General features: G+C 38.7%; 1 protein-coding gene across 1 annotated transcript in view; it reads left to right on the top strand.

Moving 5' to 3' along the window:
• The window catches only part of Vmn2r57 (vomeronasal 2, receptor 57), a 48,910-nt gene that overhangs the window by 21,438 nt on the left and 7,924 nt on the right, over nt 1-19,548 (top strand). Inside the window, exons 4-5 of the mRNA NM_177764.4 lie at nt 426-653; nt 2,103-2,226. Coding sequence (NP_808432.2) covers nt 426-653; nt 2,103-2,226 — 352 coding nt within the window. The remainder of the gene's footprint in view (nt 1-425; nt 654-2,102; nt 2,227-19,548) is intronic.

The raw sequence follows: 19,548 nt of genomic DNA, 5'->3' as shown, positions 1-19,548 counted from the left end.
TGCTTTACAGGCTTCTTCATAATATCTTCAATGTGAAAAGTTGACATTTCCAAGTATATTCCTCAGAATCACTTTAAATTGCACCTTCAACTCGAGGGCCTCCATTTTATGCATGGAACCTCTGAATATATTTCAAAAGTTAACAGGTGTGGCTAGCAGTACAAAGAATTTTGAAGGAACTGAATCCACATAACATGTTGTCTTAGCTATATTTAATTGAATGATTTCTCTTGAACACAGTGTGATTTTTGAGAATGAAAACATTTCAATCCATGTATATTTTATTTACTCAACCATCTTGATGACTCCTTTATAGTTCCTTTCCATCATGAGGTGATAAAAGACACAGTTATTGTTTGTATTACTTTTTTAAAAAAGATTTTTAGTATCTTAGATTTCAATATACATCCCTGCATCTCTTCTAGATCCTCCCTTTTCTAAAGATCACCCTACTTAAAAACCATCCAAGTGGTCAAACTGTAATAGATGAGAGGAAAAACTTATATTCAGAATATGACATTTTCAATTTTTGGAATTTCCCAACGGGTCTTGGATTAAAGATGAAAGTAGGAACCTTTTCTCCAAATTCTCCCCAGGGTCACCGGTTGTCTTTATCTGAGGAAATGATACAATGGCCGACACAGTTTACAAAAGTAAGTTGTGACTTACCTCACTGCACTGCCTTTCTATAAAAACAAAAGTAATTTTCAGGATATAGTGTTAATTGGACACTCATTCAGTATCAGTCAATCTTTAACTCCTAATGAGTAACGGCCAACATTTGACTATTTTGTCATTTCTCTGACTTTGATTAATGGAAAAGTTGTTATTAATGTCCACACATTTCTTATAAATAGTGTCTGTTAGATTTCTGTCACTGCTTCAAAACACTGATAGGAGTTTATTTATCAAGAAGTTGAAGAAATTTCAGTGAGAGAGCTAAGATGAAATTTTATTTTTCAGCCTCTGAAAAGATAAAATATCATGACAGGCCAGTGTGTGTGTGTGTGTGTGTGTGTGTGTGTGTGTGTACATGTGTGTATGTTATTTTTGATTGTTTCTTCACATAAATACTCGAGAAAAGCTGACTGGAGGAGAGTACAGGTTTCTTTAACTGACACTGTGAGCAGGCATTATATCATGGTGAAAAAAGAGTGTTTTATGTGCCAGAAGATGTGATGACATCATATTCACAGAGCAGAATCAGAAATCAAAGAATGTGGTTGCTTACCTTCTATCTAAATTTCATTTTCATATGAGACAATGGACAATGAATGCTGACACCTATTATGTGGTGGCTCTTCGTACCTCAGGTAAATATCTCTATAAAATTCCTCTCAGAACTGCATAAGATTTGTTTCCATGATGAAACCAAGTCCTGTAAAGTTATCAATCAAGAACTATACTCATGCCTAGTAGCCAGTAAGCTTGAGACACATTAACTCTGAAGTCGTACCATGGTGTCTTAGTCAGGGTTTCTATTCCTGCACAAACATCATGACCAAGAAGCAAGGTGGGGAGGAAAGGATTTATTCAGCTTACAATTCCATACTGCTGTTTATCACCAAGGAAGTCAGGACTGGAACTCAAGCAGGTCAGGAAGCAGGAGCTGATGCAGAGGCCATGGAGGGATGTTCTTTACTGGCTTGTTTCCCCTGGCTTGCTCAGCCTGCTCTCTTATAGAACCAAGACTTCCAGCCCAGGGATGGCGCCACCCACAGGGGCCTTTTCCCCTTGATCACAAATTGAGAAAATGCCTTACAGTTGGATCTCATGGAGGCATTTCCTCAACTGAAGGTCCTTTCTCTGTGATAACTCCAGTTGTGTCAAGTTGACACAAAACTAGCCAGTACACATGGCATTCTCCAATACTACTTTAATGAGGCATTCTTTACAACAGTTGCATGGTATTGGGCCAAAATGTAAACATGTGGATGATTTCATGCAAAAGGAACCAAAATTAGTAATACCAAACTCGTTTTCTTCAATTTTTAGTGTAAGCATTTACAAAGTAATTGTTCAATGATACTCAGAAATAGTCCAAAAATTTGGACTTTTTTCAAAAAGTCCAAGCATTTACTAATAGATTTCTTTCCTCCTAGATTCCTCAGTCTGTGTGCAGTGAGAGCTGTAGGCCTGGATTCAGGAAAGCTGCCCAGGAGGGGAAGGCTGTCTGCTGCTTTGATTGTATTCCTTGTGCAGACAATGAGATTTCCAATGAGACAGGTAAATAAAGGCTTACAGAGATGTGTCCAACTTGTCCACAGGAATCTGCAATACCTAAGCAAACAGGAAAGGCCTGGAGATAAGTAAGAGATAAGCTCTTGCCCAGTAGTTAGAAATTTAAACATTGCTATTAGGTTTCTGTTTTTGTTTTGTACCAATAAATCTTTATTTTCCCAGGGAAGAGAAGGGAAGGTAAAGTCAGCATGCAGTACCAAATGATTATACATTAGGAATTTATGTTTGTGGGTACAGTAAAAATTAACCATGAAATAAACACCTCAGGGGCTTAGTCTCCTGCAGTTCAGGAAAGGATCAAGGAAAGGACAGACAAGTACACACTTTCACATCATAAATTCAAGATTTCTCACAAAGTGTTGGTTTCTAGCAGTAAACGTGGAAATACATTTGTCTGTCTCTTAGTGGCCACTTTGACATCAGTTTCTTGCACTGTTATTAAGGTCCTAAGTGGCTTAATTGTACATGCATATTCCATTTTATGGTCTTCACATTCCATTTTTTACATGGAAGCCCCCACAGTTGCTTCTCTCTACCTAAAGATGACAGATAAAGTTGGTTTGATTCATCCAAAGGTGAATCACACCATGAAATGGTCTTGCCAGGGAGAAGAGGATCACCTGAAATCCCCTGCACAGAGGGTCCTAAGGCTAGATGATTTCTTTTCTTTTTTTTCTCTTCTTTTCTTTTCTCTTCTCTTCTTTTCTTTTCTTTTCTTTTTTTTTTTTGGCTAGATGATTTCTGTTTGACATCACAGACCTTAGACATTGAAATCATTCTCAGTTTACATTGCTGAGCCATTGCACATATTTTGCCTGTGAATACTCACTTTCCTGACAAATTCACAGTCCCCTTCATTACACCATAGAAACAGTGTTTTTAGCATCATATTTTGGGGTTTTTAAAATTTTTATTTAATCTTATTTTTTAGAGTCCAGATATTTCCTCCCTCCCATTCTATCATCTGACTGTTCCACATCTCATTCCTCCTCCCTTCTACCCCATTCTCCACGAGGATGTGCCGATCCCCACACCCCTCACTCCACCTGACCTCTCCTCTCCCTGGGGCTTCTAGTCTATTGAGGGTTAGGTCTATCGTCTCTGACTGAGTCCAGGCCTGACAGTCCTTTGCTGTATATGTGTTGGTGACCTCATGTCAGCTGACTTACACTGCCTGGTTGGTGGCCCAGTATCTGAGAGATCCCGGAGGTCCAGGTTAGTTGAGACTGCTGGTCTTCCCCAGGGTCACACTCTTCCTCAGCTTCTTCCAGCTTTTCCCTAATCCAACCACAATAGTAAGCAGCTTCTGTCCATTGGTTGGGTGTAAATATCTGCATCTAACTCTTTCAGCTGCTTGTTGGGTCTTTTGGAGGGCAGTCATGATAGCCCCTTTTTTAGAGCACACCACAGCCTCAGTAGCAGTGTCAGGCCTTGGGGCCTCCTTATGAGCTGGATCCCAATTTGGGTCTGTCTCTAGACCTCCTTATCCTCAGGCTCTTCTTCATTTTTGTCCCTGCAGTTCTTTCAGATGACAACAATTATGAGTCAGAGGTTTTGGCTGTGAGATGATGACCCCTTCTCTCACTTGATGCCCTGCATTTCAGCTGGAAGTGGGCTCTACAAGTTCCTTCTTCCCACTGTAGGAATTTTCATTTCAGGTCCCTTCCTTTGAGTAATGAAAGTCTCCCACCTCCCAGGTCTCTTGTACAATGATTAGGGTCCCACCCACCTCCTACCTCCCAAAGTTGCCTGTTTCCTCTCTTTCTGATGGCTCTCAAGACTTCAGTATTGTTTCTCCTACCCAAAACCTGATCACATTCCCCTCTTACCCTCTGTGTCCCCTTTCCCACCCAGATCTCTCCATCCACCTTCCTGTGATTGCTTTTAATGCTCAGTAATATGTATGATTGAATTAGTTATTCATTAATAATTAAAACCCCATTATTAATTAGATATGACTGAGTTTCTTTGTTTTACTGAAAATATATTATTTCAAATAATTTGATCTTTTAAATTTTTGTTTCCCTTTTATTAAACATAGACTCCTTACACAACGTAAGTACAGTTTCCCTTTTGTCTTAGTTAGGGTTTTACTGCTGTGAACAGACACCATAACCAAGGCAAATCTTATAAAAAAACAACATTTAATTGAGGCTGGCGTACAGGTTCAGTGGTTCAGTCCATTATCATCAAAGAGGGAGCACAGCAGAATCCAGGCAGGCATGGCACAGGCAGATCTGAGAGTTCTACGTTTTCATCCAAAGGCTGCTAGTGGAAGACTGACTTCCAGGCAACTAGGGTGAGGACCTTAAACTCACACCCACAGTGACACACCTACTCCAACCAGGTCACACCTCCAAATGGTGTCACTCCCTGGCCCAAGAATATACAAACAATCACGCCTTCCCTCCAATTCTCCCAGTTCATACCCACCTCTTCCCCAATCTATATCCACTTCTTATTTGTCTCTTATTAGAAAAGAACAAACTTCTCATGTGTTTTGCAAATTGTATCTTGGGTATTCTAAGTTTCTGGGCTAATATCCACTTATGGGTGAGTGCATATCATGTGTATTCTTTTGTGATTAAGTTACCTTACTCAGGATAATATCCTCCAGATCCATCTATTTGCCTAAGAATTTCATAAACTCATTGCTTTTGATAGCTGAGTAATACTCCATTGTGTAAAAGTACCATATTTTCTGTATCAATCCCTCTCTTGAGAGACATCTGGGTTCTGTCTAGTTTCTGGCTATTATAAATAAGGCTGCTATGAACATAGCGGAGCATGTGTCCTTCTTACCGGTTGGAACATCTTCTGGATGTATGTCCAGGAGAGGTATTGCGATATCCTCCAGTAGTACTATGTCCAGTTTTCTGAGGAACTGCCAGACTGATTTCCAGAGTGGTTATACAAGCTTGCAGTCCCACCAGCAATAGAGGAGTGTTCCTTTTTTTCCACATCCTGGCCAGCATCTGTTATCACCTGAATTTTTGATCTTAAGCATTCTGACTGGTGTGAGGTAGAATCTCAGGGTTGGTTTGATTTGCATTTCCCTGATGATTAAAGATGTTGAACATTATTTTTCAAGTGCTTCTCAGCCATTCGGTATTCCTCAGGTGAGAATTCTTTGTTAAGCTATGCACCCCATTTCTTTTCTTTTTTTATTGGGTATTTATGTCATTTACATTTCCAATGCTATCCCAAAATTCCCCCACATTCTTTCCTACCCACTCCCCCACCCACCCACTCCCACTTCTTGGCCCTGTCGTTCCCCTGTACTGAGGCATATAAAGTTTGCACGACTAATGGGCCTCTCTTTCCACTGACACACCATTTTTAAATGGCGCTATTTGATTTTTGGAATCCAACTTCTTGAGTTCTTTATATGTATTGGATATTAGCCCCCTATCAGATTTAGGATTGGTAAAGATCCTTTCCCAATCTCTTGGGGGCATTTTTGTCTTACTGACAGTGTCTCTTGCCTTACAGAAGCTTTGCAGTTTTATGAGGACCCATTTGTCGATTCTTGAACTTACATCACCACCATTGCTGTTCTGTTCAGGAAGTTTTCCTCTGTGCCCATATCTTCGAGGCTTTTCCTCACTTTCTCCTCTATAAGTTTCAGTGTCTCTGGTTTTATGTGGAGTTCCTTGATCCAATTAGACTTGAGCTTTGTACAAAGAGATAAGAATGGATCAATTCACATTCTTTTACATGATAACTGCCAGTTGAGCCAGCACCACTTGTTGAAATGTCTTTTTTCCAATGGATGCTTTTAGCTCCTTTGTCAAAGATCAAGTGACCATAGGTGTGTGGGTGCATTTTTGGGACTTCAATTCTATTTCATTAATCGACATGTCTGTCGCTGTACAAGTACCATGCAGTTTGTTTTTGTTTTTGTTTTTGTTTTTTTTATCACAATTGCTCTGTAGTACAGCTTGAGGTCAGGCATGGTGATTCCCCCAGAGGTTCTTTTATTGTTCAGAATAGTTTTTGCAATCCTAGGGGTTTTTTGTTTGTTTGTTTGTTTGTTTGTTTTGTTTTGATTTATTTTATTTTATTTTTATTTATTTATTTTTTATTAGGTATTTTCCTCGTTTACATTTTCAATGCTATTCCAAAGGTCGCCCATACCCACCCCCCCAGTCCCCTACCCACCCACTCCCCCTATTTGGCCCTGGCGTTCCCCTGTACTGGGGCATATAAAGTTTGCAAGTCCAATGGGCCTCTCTTTCCACTGATGGCCGACTAGGCCATCTTTTGATACATATGCAGCTAAAGACAAGAGCTCCCGGGTACTGGTTAGTTCATATTGTTGTTCCACCTATAGGGTTGCAGTTCCCTTTAGCTCCTTGGGTAATTTCTCTAGCTCCTCCATTAGGGGCCGTGTGACCCATCCAATAGCTGACTGTGATCATCCACTTCTGTGTTTGCTAGGCCCTGGCATAGTCTCACAAGAGAGAGCTATATCTGGGTCCTTTCAGCGAAATCTTGCTAGTGTATGCAATGGTTTCAGCATTTGGAAGCTGATTATGGGATGGGTCCCTGCATATGGCAATCACTAGATGGTCCATCCTTTCGTCACAGCTCCAAATTTTGTCTCTGTAACTCCTTCTATGGGTGTTTTGTTCCCATTTCTAAGAAAGGGTAAAATGTCCACACTTTGGTCTTCGTTATTCTTGAATTTCATGAGTTTGGCAAGTTGTATCTTATATCTTGGGTATCCTAAGTTTCTGGGCTAATGTCCACTTATCAGTGAGTACATATTGTGCCAGTTCCTTTGTGATTGGGTTACTTCACTCAGGATGATACCCTCCAGGTCCATCCATTTGCCTAGGAATTTCATAAATTCATTTTTTTAATAGCTGAGTAGTATTCCATTGTGTAAATGTACCACATTTTCTGTATCCATTGCTCTGTTGAGGAGCATCTGGGTTCTTTCCAGCTTCTGGCTATTATAAACAAGGCTGCTATGAACATAGTGGAGCATGTGTTCTTCTTACCGGTTAGGACATGTTCTGGATATATGCCCAGGAAAGGTATTGTGGGATCCTCTGGTAGTACTATGTCCAATTTTCTGAGGAACCGCCAGACTGATTTCCAGAGTGGTTGTACAAGCCTCCAATCCCACCAACAATGGAGGAGTGTTCCCCTTTCTTCACATCCTCGCCAGCATCTGCTGTCACCTGAGTTTTTGATCTTAGCCATTCTGACTGGAGTGAAGTGGAATCTCAGTGTTGTTTTGATTTGCATTTCCCTGATGATTAAGGATGTTGAACATTTTTTCAGGTGCTTCTCTGCCATTCGGTATCCTCAGGTGAGAATTCTTTGTTCAGCTCTGAGCCCCATTTTTTAATGGAGTTGTTTGATTTTCTGGAGTCCATCTTCTTGAGTTCTTTATATATATTGGATATTTGTCCCCTATCCAATTTGGGATAGGTAAAGATCCTTTCCCATACTGTTGGTGGCCTTTTTGTCTTATTGATGGTGTCTTTTGCTTTGCAGAAGCTTTGCAATTTTATGAGGTCCCATTTATCGATTCTTGATCTTACAGCACAAGCCATTGCTGTTCTATTCAGGAATTTTCCCCTGTACCCATATCTTTGAGGCTTTTCCCTACTTTCTCCTCTATAAGTTTCAGTGTCTCTGGTTTTATGTGGAGTTCCTTAATCCACTTAGATTTGACCTTAGTACAAGGAGATAGAAATGGATCAATTCGCATTTTTTACATGATAACCGCCAGTTGTGCCAGCACCATTTGTTGAAAATGCTGTCTTTTTTCCACTGGATGGTTTACCTCCCTTGTCAAAGATCAAGTGACCATAGGTGTGTGGATTCATCTATGGGTTTTCAATCATCCATCCTGACCAAGTAGGTTTCATCCCAGGGATGCAGGGATGGTTCAATATATGGAAATCCATCAATGTAATCCAGTATATAAACAAACTCAAAGACAAAAACCACATGATCGTCTCGTTAGATGCTGAGAAAGCATTTGACAAAATCCAACATCCATTCATGATAAAAGTCTTGGAAAGATCAGGAATTCAAGGCCCATACCTAAACATGATAAAAGCAATCTACAGCAAACCAATAGCCAACATCAAAGTAAATGGTGAGAAGCTGGAAGCAATCCCACTAAAATCAGGGACTAGACAAGGCTGCCCACTCTCGCCCTACCTATTCATCATTGTACTTGAAGTCCTAGCCAGAGCAATTAGACAACAAAAGGAGATCAAGGGGATACAAATTAGAAAGGAAGAAGTCAAAGTATCACTTTTTGTAGATGATATGATAGTATATATAAGTGACCGTAAAAATTCCACCAGAGAACTCCTAAGCCTGATAAACAGCTTCAATGAAGTAGCTGGATATAAAATTAACTCAAACAAGTCAATGGCCTTTCTCTACAGGAAGGCTAAACAGCCTGAGAAAGAAATTAGGGAAAAAACACCCTTCTCAATAGTCACAAATAATATAAAATACCTTGGCGTGACTCTAACTAAGGAAGTGAAAGATCTGTATGATAAGAACTTCAAGTCTCTAAAGAAAGAAATTAAAGAAGATCTGAGAAGTTGGAAAGATCTCCCATGCTCATGGATTGGCAGGATCAACATTGTAAAAATGGCCATCTTTCCAAAAGCAATCTACAGATTCAATGCAATCCCCATCAAAATTCCAACTCAATTCTTCAACGAATTAGAAAGGGCAATCGGCAGATTCATCTGGAATAACAAAAAACCAAGGATAGCAAAAACTCTTCTCAAGGATAAAAGAACCTCTGGTGGAATCACCATGCCTGACCTAAAGCTGTACTACAGAGCAATTGTGATTTAAAAAAAACAGCATGGTACTGGTATAGTGACAGACAAGTAGACCAATGGAGCAATCCTAGGTTTTGTGTTATTCTATATGCATTTGCAAATTGCCCTTCCTAGCTCAGTGAAGAATTGCATTGGAATTTTGATGGGGATTGCATTGAATCTGTAGATTATTTTTGGCAAGATAGCCATCTTGACTATAGTAATCTTGCCAATCAATGAGCATGGGAGATCTTTTTATCTTCTGGGATCTTCTTCGATTTCTTTCTTTAGAGAGTTGACTTATTGATGGTGACTTTTGCCTTACAGAAGCTTTGGAATTTTATGAGGTCCCATATGTAGATTCTCGATCTTACAGCACAAGTCATTGCAGTTCCATTCAGGAATTTTTCCCCTGTGCCCATATCTTTGAGGCTTTTCCCCACTTTCTCCTCTATAAGTTTCAGTGTCTCTGGTTTTATGTGGAGTTCCTTGAACCACTTATATTTGACCTTAGTACAAGGATATAGGAATGGATCAATTCACACTCTTCTACATGATAACCACCAGTTGTGCCAGCACCATTTGTTGAAAATGCTGTCTTTTTTCCACTGGATGGTTTTAGCTCCTTTGTCAAAGATCAAGTGACAATAGGGGTGTGGGTTCATTTCTGGGTCTTCAATTCTATTCCATTGGACTACTAGTCTATTGTTATACAAGCACCATGAAGTTTTTATCATAATTGCTCTGTACTACAGCTTTAGGTCAGGCATGGTGATTCCACCAGAGGTTCTTTTATCCTTGAGAAGAGTTTTTGCTATCCTAGGTATTTTGTTATTTCAGATGAATTTGCAGATTGCTCCTTCTAATTCGTTGAAGAATTGAATTGGAATTTTGATGGGGATTGCATTGAATCTGTAGATTGCTTTTGGCAAGATAGCCATTTTTACAATGTTGATCCTGCCAATCCATGAGCATGGGAGATCTTTCCATCTTCTGAGATCTTCTTTAATTTCTTTCTTCAGAGACTTGAAGTTCTTATCATACAGATCTTTCATTTCCTTAGTTAGAGTCACGCCAAGGTATTTTATATTATTTGTGACTATTGAGAAGGGTGTTTTTTCCCTAATTTCTTTCTCAGGCTGTTTAGCCTTCCTGTAGAGAAAGGCCATTGACTTGTTTGTGTTAATTTTATATCCAGCTACTTCACCGAAGCTGTTTATCAGGTTTAGGAGTTCTCTTTTTAGGGTCACTTATATATACTATCATATCATCTGCAAAAAGTGATATTTTGAATTCTTCCTTTCTAATTTGTGCCCCTTTGATCTCCTTTTGTGGTCGAATTGCTCTGGATAGGACTTCAAATACTATGTTGAATAGATATGGAGAAAGTGGGCAGCCTTGTCTAGTCCCTGATTTTAGTGGGATTGCTTCCAGCTTCTCACCATTTACTGTGATGTTGGCTACTGGTTTGCTGTAGATTGCTTTTATCATGTTTAGGTATGGGCCTTGAATTCCTGATCTTCCCAAGACTTTTATCATGAGTGGGTGTTGGATTTTGTCAAATGCTTTCTCTGCATCTAACAGGATGATCATGTGGTTTTTTTTTTTAATATAATGGATTATGTTGATGGATTTCCGTATTTTAAACTATACCTGCATCCCTGGAATAAAACCTACTTGGTCAGGATGGATGATTGTTTTAATGTGTTCTTGGATTCTGATAGCGAGAATTTTATTGAGTATTTTTGCATCGATGTTCATAAGGGAACCTGGTCTGAAGTTCTCTATCTTTGTTGAATCTTTCTGTGGTTTAGGTATCAGAGTAATTGTGGCTTCATAGAATGAAGTGGGTAGAGTACCTTCTACTTCTATTTTGTGGAATAGTTTGTGCAGAACTGGAATTAGATCTTCTTTGAAGGTCTGATAGAACTTTGAACTAAACCCATCTGGTCCTGGGCTTTTTTTGGTTGTGAGACCATTAATGACTGCTTCTATTTCTTTAGGGGATATGGGACTGTTTAGATTGTTAACTTGATCCTGGTTTAACTTTGGTACCTGGTATCTGTCCAGAAATTTGTCCATTTCATCCAGGTTTTCCTGTTTTCTTGAGCATAGCCTTTTGTAGAAAAATCTGATGGTGTTTTAGAGTTCTTCAGGGTTTGTTGTTATATCTCCCTTTTCATTTCTGGTTTTGTTAATTAGGATGCTGTCACTGTACCCTCTAGTGAGTCTGGCTAAGGGTTTATCTATCTTGTTGATTTTCTCAAAGAACCAGCTCCTCATTTGGTTAATTCTTTGAATAGTTCTTCCTGATTCCACTTGGTTGATTTCACCCTTGAGTTTGATTATTTCCTGCCATCTACTCCTCTTGGGTGAATTTGCTTCCTTTTCTTCTAGACCTTTTAGGTGTGTTGTCAAGCTGCTAGTGTGTGCTCTCTCTACTTTCTTTTTGGAGGCACTCAGAGCTATGAGTTTCCCTCTTAGAAATGCTTTCATAGTGTCCCATAAGATTGGGTATGTGTGGCTTCATTTTCATTAAACTCTAAAAAGTCTTTAATTTCTTTCTTTATTCCTTATTTGACCAAGGTATCATTGAGAAGAGTGTTGTTCATTTTCCACTTGAATGTTGGCTTTCCATTATTTATGTTGTTATTGAAGATTAGCCTTAGTCCATGGTGGTCTGATAGGATGCATGGGACGATTTCTATATTTTTGTATCTGTTGAGGCCTGTTTTGTGACCAATTATATGGTCAATGTTGGAGAACATACCATGAGGTGCTGAGAAGAAGGTATATCCTTTTGTTTTAGGATAAATGTTCTGTAGATATCTGTTAAGTCCATTTGTTTCATCACTTCTGTTAGTTTCAGTGTGTCCCTGTTTAGTTTCTGTTTCTACGATCTGTCCATTGATGAAAGTGGTATGTTGAAGTCTCCCACTATTATTGTGTGAGGTGCAATATGTGCTTTGAACTTTACTAAAGTTTCTTTATTGAATGTGGCTGCCCTTGCATTTGGAGAATAGATGTTCAGAATTGAGAGTTCCTCTTGGAGGATTTTACCTTTGATGAGTATGAAGTGTCCCTCCTTGTCTTTTTTGATAACTTTGGGTTGGAAGACGATTTTATTCGATATTAGAATGGCTACTCCAGCTTGTTTCTTCAGATCATTTGCTTGGAAAATTGTTTTCCAGCCTTTCATTCTGAGGTAGTGTCTGTCTTTTTCCCTGAGATGGGTTTCTTGTAAGCATCAGAGTGTTGGGTCCTGTTTGTGTAGCCAGTCTTTTAGTCTATGTCTTTTTATTGGGGAATTGAGTCCATTGATATTAGGAGATATTAAGGAAAAGTAATTGTTGCTTACTATTATTTTTGTTGTTAGAGTTGGCATTCTGTTTTTGTGGCTGTCTTCTTTTTGGTTTGTGGAGGGATTACTTTCTTATTTTTCTTAGGGCGTCATTTCCATCCTTGTATTGTTTTTTTTCTGTTATTATCCTTTGAAGGGCTGGATTCGTGGAAAGATAATGTGTGAATTTGGTTTTGTCATGGAAAACTTTGGTTTCTCCATCTATGGTAATTGAGAGTTTGGCTGGGTATAGTAGCCTGGGCTGGAATTTGTGTTATCTTAGGGTCTGCATAACATCTTTCGAGGTATTTCTGACTTTCATAGTCTCTGGTGAAATGTATGGTGTAATTCTGATAGGCTTGCCTTTATATGTTACTTGAGCTTTTTCCCTTACTGCTTTTAATATTCTATCTTTATTTAGTGCATTTGTTGTTCTGAGTATTATGTGTCAGGAGGAATTTCTTTTCTGGTCCAGTCTATTTGGAGTTCTGTAGGCTTCTTGTATGTTCATGGGCATCTCTTTCTTTAGGTTTGGGAAGTTTTCTTCTATAATTTTGTTGAAGATATTTGCTGGCCATTTAATTTGAAAATCTTCATTCTCCTCTACTCCTATTATCCATAGTTTTGGTCTTCTCATTGTGTCCTGTATTTCCTGGATGTTTTGAGTTAGGATCTTTTTGCGTTTTGTATTTTCTTTGAATTTTGTGCCGATGTTCTCTATGGAATCTTCTGCACCTGAGATTCTCTCTTCCATCTCTTGTATTCTGTTACTGTTGCTCGCATCTATGGTTCCAGATTTCTTTCCTAGGTTTTCTATCTCCAGCGTTGCCTCACTTTGTGTTTTCTTTATTGTGTCTACTTCCCTTTTCAGGTCTAGTATGGTTTTACTCAATTTCATCACCTGTTTGGTCGTGTTTTCTTGCAATACTTGAAGGGATATTTGTGCTTCCTCTTTAAGGTCTTCTACCTGTTTAGCAGTGTTCTCCTGTATTTCTTTAAGTGAGTTATTAAAGTCCTTCTTGATGCCCTCTACCATCATCATGAGATATGCTTTTAAATCCAGGTCTAGTTTTTCGGGCGTGTTGGGGTGTCCAGGACTGGGTGGGGTGGGAGTGCTTCGTTCTGATGATGGTGAGTAGTCTTGGTTTCTGTTAGTATGATTCTTATGTTTGCCTTTCGCCATCTGGTAATCTCTGGAGTTAGTTGTTGTAGGTGTCTATGGTTAGATCTTGTTCCTCATGTGTTTATGTTAACCTCTATCAGCAGACCTGGGAGACTAGCTCTCTCCTGAGTTTCAGTGTTCAGAGTACTCTCTGCAGGTAGGCTCTCCTCTTGCAGGGACGGTGCCCAGATATCTGGTGTTCGAACCTGCCTCCTGGAAGAAGTTGTGATCCACTCACAGAGATCTTAAGATCCTGTGGAGGGTCCTATGTATACCTTATGGGTGTCTGCATACTCCATGCCCAAGGTACTCCTGTGCTGGTGTGGACTGAAAGGGACTTGTGCCCCTGATCAGGCCATGTTTTCTGCTTCCCTAATTAATGCAGTCTAAGGTCCTGTGCGATTGGATTGGAGCAGCAGCTGTGTTCCACTCACCAGAGGTCTTAAGATCCCATGGAGGGTCTTGTGGGTAGCTTGCAGGTGTCAGCCGTCTCCAAGCCCAAGCTACCCTTGTGCTGCCGGGGACTGCAAGGGACTTGTGCCCCTGATCAGGCCAGGTTTTCTGTTTCCCTAATCACTGCAGTCAAAATTCCTGCTCGATTGGATTGGAGCAGCAGCTGTGTTCCACTCACCAGAGGTCTCATGATCCCTTGGTGGTTCTTGTTGGTAGCTTGCGGGTGTCAGCCGACTCTGTGCCCTAGCTACCCTGGTGCTGGCAGGACCGAAAGGGAAGTAGTGATATTTTGACTTCTTCCTTTCTAATTTGTATTCCTTTGATCTCCTTTTGTTGTCTAATTGCTCTGGCTAGGACTTGGAGTACCATATTGAATAGGTATGGAGAGAATGGTCAGCCTTGTCTAGTCACTGATTTTAGTGGTATTGCTTCCAGTTTCTCACCATGTACTTTGATGTTGGCTTCTGGTTTGCTGTATATTGCTTTTATTGTGTTTAGATATAGGCCTTGAATTCCTGATCATTCCAAGGCTTTTATCATGAATAGGTGTTGCATTTTGTCTAGTGTTTTCTGAGCATCTAATGAAATGATCATGCGGTTTTGGCTTTGAGTTTGTTTATACAGTGGATTACCGTGATGGATTTCTATATGTTAAACCATCCCGGCATCCCTGGGATGAAGACTACTTGGTCATGATGGATGATCATTTTGATGTGTTCATGGATTGGGTTTGAGAGAATTTTGTTGAGTATTTTTGCATCGATATTCATAAGGGAAATTGGTCTGAAGTACTCTTTCTTTGTTGGTTCTTTATGTGGTTTAGGTATCATATTAATTGTGGCTTCATAGAATGAACTGGGTAGAGTACCTTCTGTTTCTATTTTATGGAATAGTTTGAGGAAAATTTGAATTAGGTCTCCTTTGAAGGTCTGTTAAAACTCTGCACTAAACCCATCTGGTCCTGGGCTTTGGTTGGTTGGGACACTATTAATGACTGCTTCTATTTCTTTAGGGGTTATGGGACTGTTTAGATCATTTTCTCTTCTATGAGATTTGTTGCATCCATTTTTTATTTTGAAGTCCTTGATCCACTTAGCCTTCTATTACATGCAGGGTAATAATTATGGACCTATTTTTAACTCATCTACATGTTTCCATCCAGTTAGATCAGCACTATTTTTTGAAGCTGTTTTTATTTTTCCATGTTATGGTTTTGGCTTCTTGAGAAAAGATAAAATGTCCATTGGTTTGTGGGTTTATTTTGGGGTCTTTGATTTGATTCCATTCATCAATGCATTTGTTTCTGTAACAGTACCATGCACTTTTTATTACTATTGCTCTGTAGTACAGCTTGGGGTAAGGGATGGTGATTCTTCCTGAAGTTCTTATTCTTCAGGGTTGTTTTGGCTATTCTGGTGTTTTGTTTTGTTTTGTTTTTCCATATGAAGATGAGAATTCCTCTTTCAAGGTGTATAAAAATTGTGACAGAATTTGAATGGGGATTGACATTACATCTGTAGATTGATTTTGATAAGATATCCATTTTCAATATGTTAATCCTATCTGTCCATGAGCATCAAAGATCTTTACATCCGAGGACTTCTCAATTTCTTTCTTCAGGGACTTGAAGTTCTTGTCATACAGATCTTTCACTTGCTTGATGAGAGTTACACCTACATATTTTATATTATTCAAGGCTACTGTAAAGAGTTTTTTTCCCTAATTTCTTTCTTGAGCCATTTATCATTTATATAATGGAGAGCCACTGGTTAATTTGAATTAATTTTGTATCTATGCACATTGATGAAGGTGTTTATCAGCTGTATGTGTTCTCTGGTAGGAATGTTGAGATCCCTTATGTATACTATCATATGATTCACAAACAGTGATATTTAACTTCTTTTCAATTTGTGTCCCCTTCATCTCCTTTAGTTGTTTGTTTGTTGTTGTTGTTTTTGTTCTGGCTAGGACTTCAAGTACTATATTGAAAAGTTAGTGAAAGAGTGAGCAGCCTTGTCATGTCTGTGATTGTAGTAGAAACGCTTTAATTTTCCTCTCCATATAGTTTGATATTGGCTACATGCTTGCTGAATATTGTTTGATGTTTAAGTATGTGGCCTGTATCTCTGGTTTCTCTAATACCTTTAACATGAAAAGATGTTGAATTTTATTAAAGGCTTTTAAAGCATCTAATCAGATAATCATGTTATTTTTTTCTTTCAGTTTGTTTATATGGTGGATTATGTTGATGTATTTTCATATATTGAACATTACAGCATCCTTGGAATGAAGCCTACTTGATCATGATGGATTATGTCTTTGATGTTTTCCTGGATTCAGTTTGCAAGTATTTTATTGAATATTTTTCTATCAATGTTCATAAACAAAATCTGTCTGGATTTTTCTTTCCTTGTTGACTGTTTGTGTGGTTTAGGTATCAGAGTGATACTGTAGCCTCATAGAATAAGTTTGGTAATGTTTCTTCTGTTTAAGTTTTTTGAGTAGCTCTTCTTTTAAATTTTGGTAGAATTCTGCACTAAAACCATCTGGCCCTGGGCTGTTTCGGTTGGAAGAATTTAATGACTTTTTCTATTTCTTTAGGGGTAATGGGACATTTAAAGTTGTTTATTTTATTTCAATTTATCTTTGGCAAGTGGTATGTGTTTAGACAATCATCCACTTCTTTAAGATTATACAGTCTTGTGTAGGATATGCTTTTGAAGTAAAACCTAATGATTATTTGAATTTCCTCAGTGTCAGGTTTTTTTAAATTACCATTATCATTACTGATTTTGTTCATTTGAATACTTCAGGTCCACATTCTGTTCTACTACAGAGCATGTCACTTGGGAGGTGAAACTAGGAGGAGGGGGGTTGACTGTGCTTATCCCAGGCAGGTGCTGGGCTTCAGGCAAGTGCTAAGACATTGCTTTAGGGGGGGAGGAGGGAGGGAAGGAAGCGCAGTCTGAGATGTGATAAAGTCAAAGTCGGTGTTCCCTGGCTTCTGGACCTCCAGTCTCCACTGTAGAATCACACAGAGTAGTAGGGAGTGAAATTTTGAGGGTCCACAGGGTGGGGAATAGGGGCTCCCAAACCTCTGGAAATCTAGGCATTGCTGAGTCACAAGGAGTTGGGAGTGGTGTTGGGAGCCAAAGGCTGAGGAAAGCATCTAGCCTAGAGGCCAAGGGGATTGGGAGATCAGGCTTTCTCAGCAGTGATTGCCCTTAGCTTGAATGCAGTTGTGGCTGGAAGCACAGAGGGGCCTCTGTGGGATGTTTAGGCTGCAGTTCTATAGTCAAAAACCTCCTTCATGTTACCCATGGTGATTCTTGATGAAAGAGACAGTCAATGCTTCTAAAAACTCTTATTGTGGAAAATGGATGAAAAATGCACTAACTTCTCCAAGTGGACCTGAGATTAAATACCCTTTGCAGGGAGGAATGTCTGGGAGGGGAAGCTTATTGGCTAAATCCTCAGGGCTTCTAGGTTCCTCATTGGCATGCAGAACTCTGTTCTGGGTCTATGTGACCACAGGTCACATTTCCTTATGTTGGAAGTTTGGCATGTGTTGTAGGCCAGGAATTTGGCAGGGAGCAGCAGTATAGTGCCTACCATCTCAGGTGTGAGTTTTGAGCTTTCAACTCCTCCTACCCATCAAGCTTCTTGGCATGGTTTACTGTCCCACAGATGCTTTCTCTAGGGTAGTTTGGCTAAGTGTTTGTCTAGCTTGTTGATTTTTGTCCAGCTCTTAGCTTCATTGATTCTTTGTATTGTTTTCTCTGTTTTTAACTGACTGATTTCAGCACTGGTTTTGGTCATTTTCTGCCTTCTACTCCTTTTTGGCGTGCTTGCTTCTTGTTTGATCTAGAGCTTCCAGGTGTATTTTAAAATTTCTGATATGAGAACTTTCTAACTTCCTTATGGGGGCACTTAGTGCTATGAACTTCCCCATGTGCCACAAAAATTGATTCTAGTGTGCCTTCATTTTCACTGAATTTTAGAAAGTCTTTGATTTCTTTCTTTATTTTTCACAAACCCAGAGATCATTGAGTAGAGAGTTGTTTGATTTCCATGAGTTTGTAGGCTTTCCAGTGTTTCAGTAGTTGTTGAAGTTCAGCTTTAATCCATGGTGGTCTAGTAAGATACAAAGCATTATTGGAAGTTTTCTTGTATCTGTTGAGGCTTGCTTTGTGAACAACTATATGGTCATTTTTGGAAAAGGTTTCATGAGGTGCTGAGAAGAAGGTATATTCTTTTGTGTTTGGGTGAAATACTCTATACATGTCCGTTAGGTCCATTTGATTCATACCATCTGTTAGTTTCATCATTTTTTTTTATTTAGTTTTTGTCTGGATCTCCTGTCAAAAGGTAAAAGTGGGGTGGTGAAGTCTCCTACTATTAATGTGTGGAGATGATATGCAATTTGAGCCATAGCTATGTTTCTTTTACAAATGGGTACCTTGTATTTGGGGTATAGATGTTCAGAATTGAGATATATATTGGTAAATTTTTTCCTTTGTTGAATATTAAGTGACCTTCCCTGTATGTTTTGATTAGTATTGAATGAAAGTCTATTTATTAGATGGTAGAATGGATACACCAGCTTGCTTCTTGGGTCTGTTTGTTTGAGAACCTTTGTTCTGCCCTTTACACTGAGGTAATGTCTATGTTTTGTTTTGTTTTTTATTTATTATTTATTTATTTATTTATTTATTTTTCTGAGGTATGTTTCCTTTTCCTTTTTTTCCATTTTCTTTATTTTATTGGTTAAAAGTATTCTATTCATATCTAAAATATTTGTAGCATTTCTTGGCTAATTTCATACCTATAAATTCTGAAAACCCTACTCCTTCATGGAAACAACCACTACTGTAGCAGTTTACAAGCACACCAAGTGTTGTATCTCTTTAAGTGTCTTAGAAGGTTGTAAGAAGTATTTATTGAATTGGAAATACATCACAAGGTAATTATTAAATAAGACATTACAGTTTTGTTTGTTATACAAAGTATATAGTTTTTGAAAAATGGAAACTCAATACATACATACAAAGCCAACATATTAATAACTCCAATCTTTAAGGAATGAGATAAGGAACTGGAGTTGGCGCATGCTTAAGTTATGTGTGAATTAGAAATGTATACACATTTCACCAAAAAGACTTGCCCTGTTAAGCATATCATTACTGAACAACAAACATCAGTGCTGCAGTCATTCAACTCATTGACCAGGTTCACCTGCATACCACTTATGTATCAGATACTGTACAGATTACATTAGAAACAGCAGTAAGCAAACAAGGATGCTTTGTTTATAGTAAGAACTAAGTATTTGAAGAGTAAACTATTAAAGTATCACAGTATAAAATATGTATAAAGAGAAGAAAAGATGAACAAATATGCTGAGAATGTTCTATAAACAGTGGTGAGAAAATCATCTCTGAAAAACAAACATCAAAACAAAATAAGACAAAATGAACAATAGAAAAAATCCAAGCAAACAAAATAACAAACCAAACTATGAAAGTTGAAACTAGAGTACAGAACAG

Source organism: Mus musculus, chromosome 7, assembly GCF_000001635.26.
Source record: "Mus musculus strain C57BL/6J chromosome 7, GRCm38.p6 C57BL/6J".
Lineage (NCBI taxonomy): Eukaryota > Metazoa > Chordata > Mammalia > Rodentia > Muridae > Mus > Mus musculus.
This window is presented reverse-complemented; position numbering and strand designations above follow the sequence as displayed.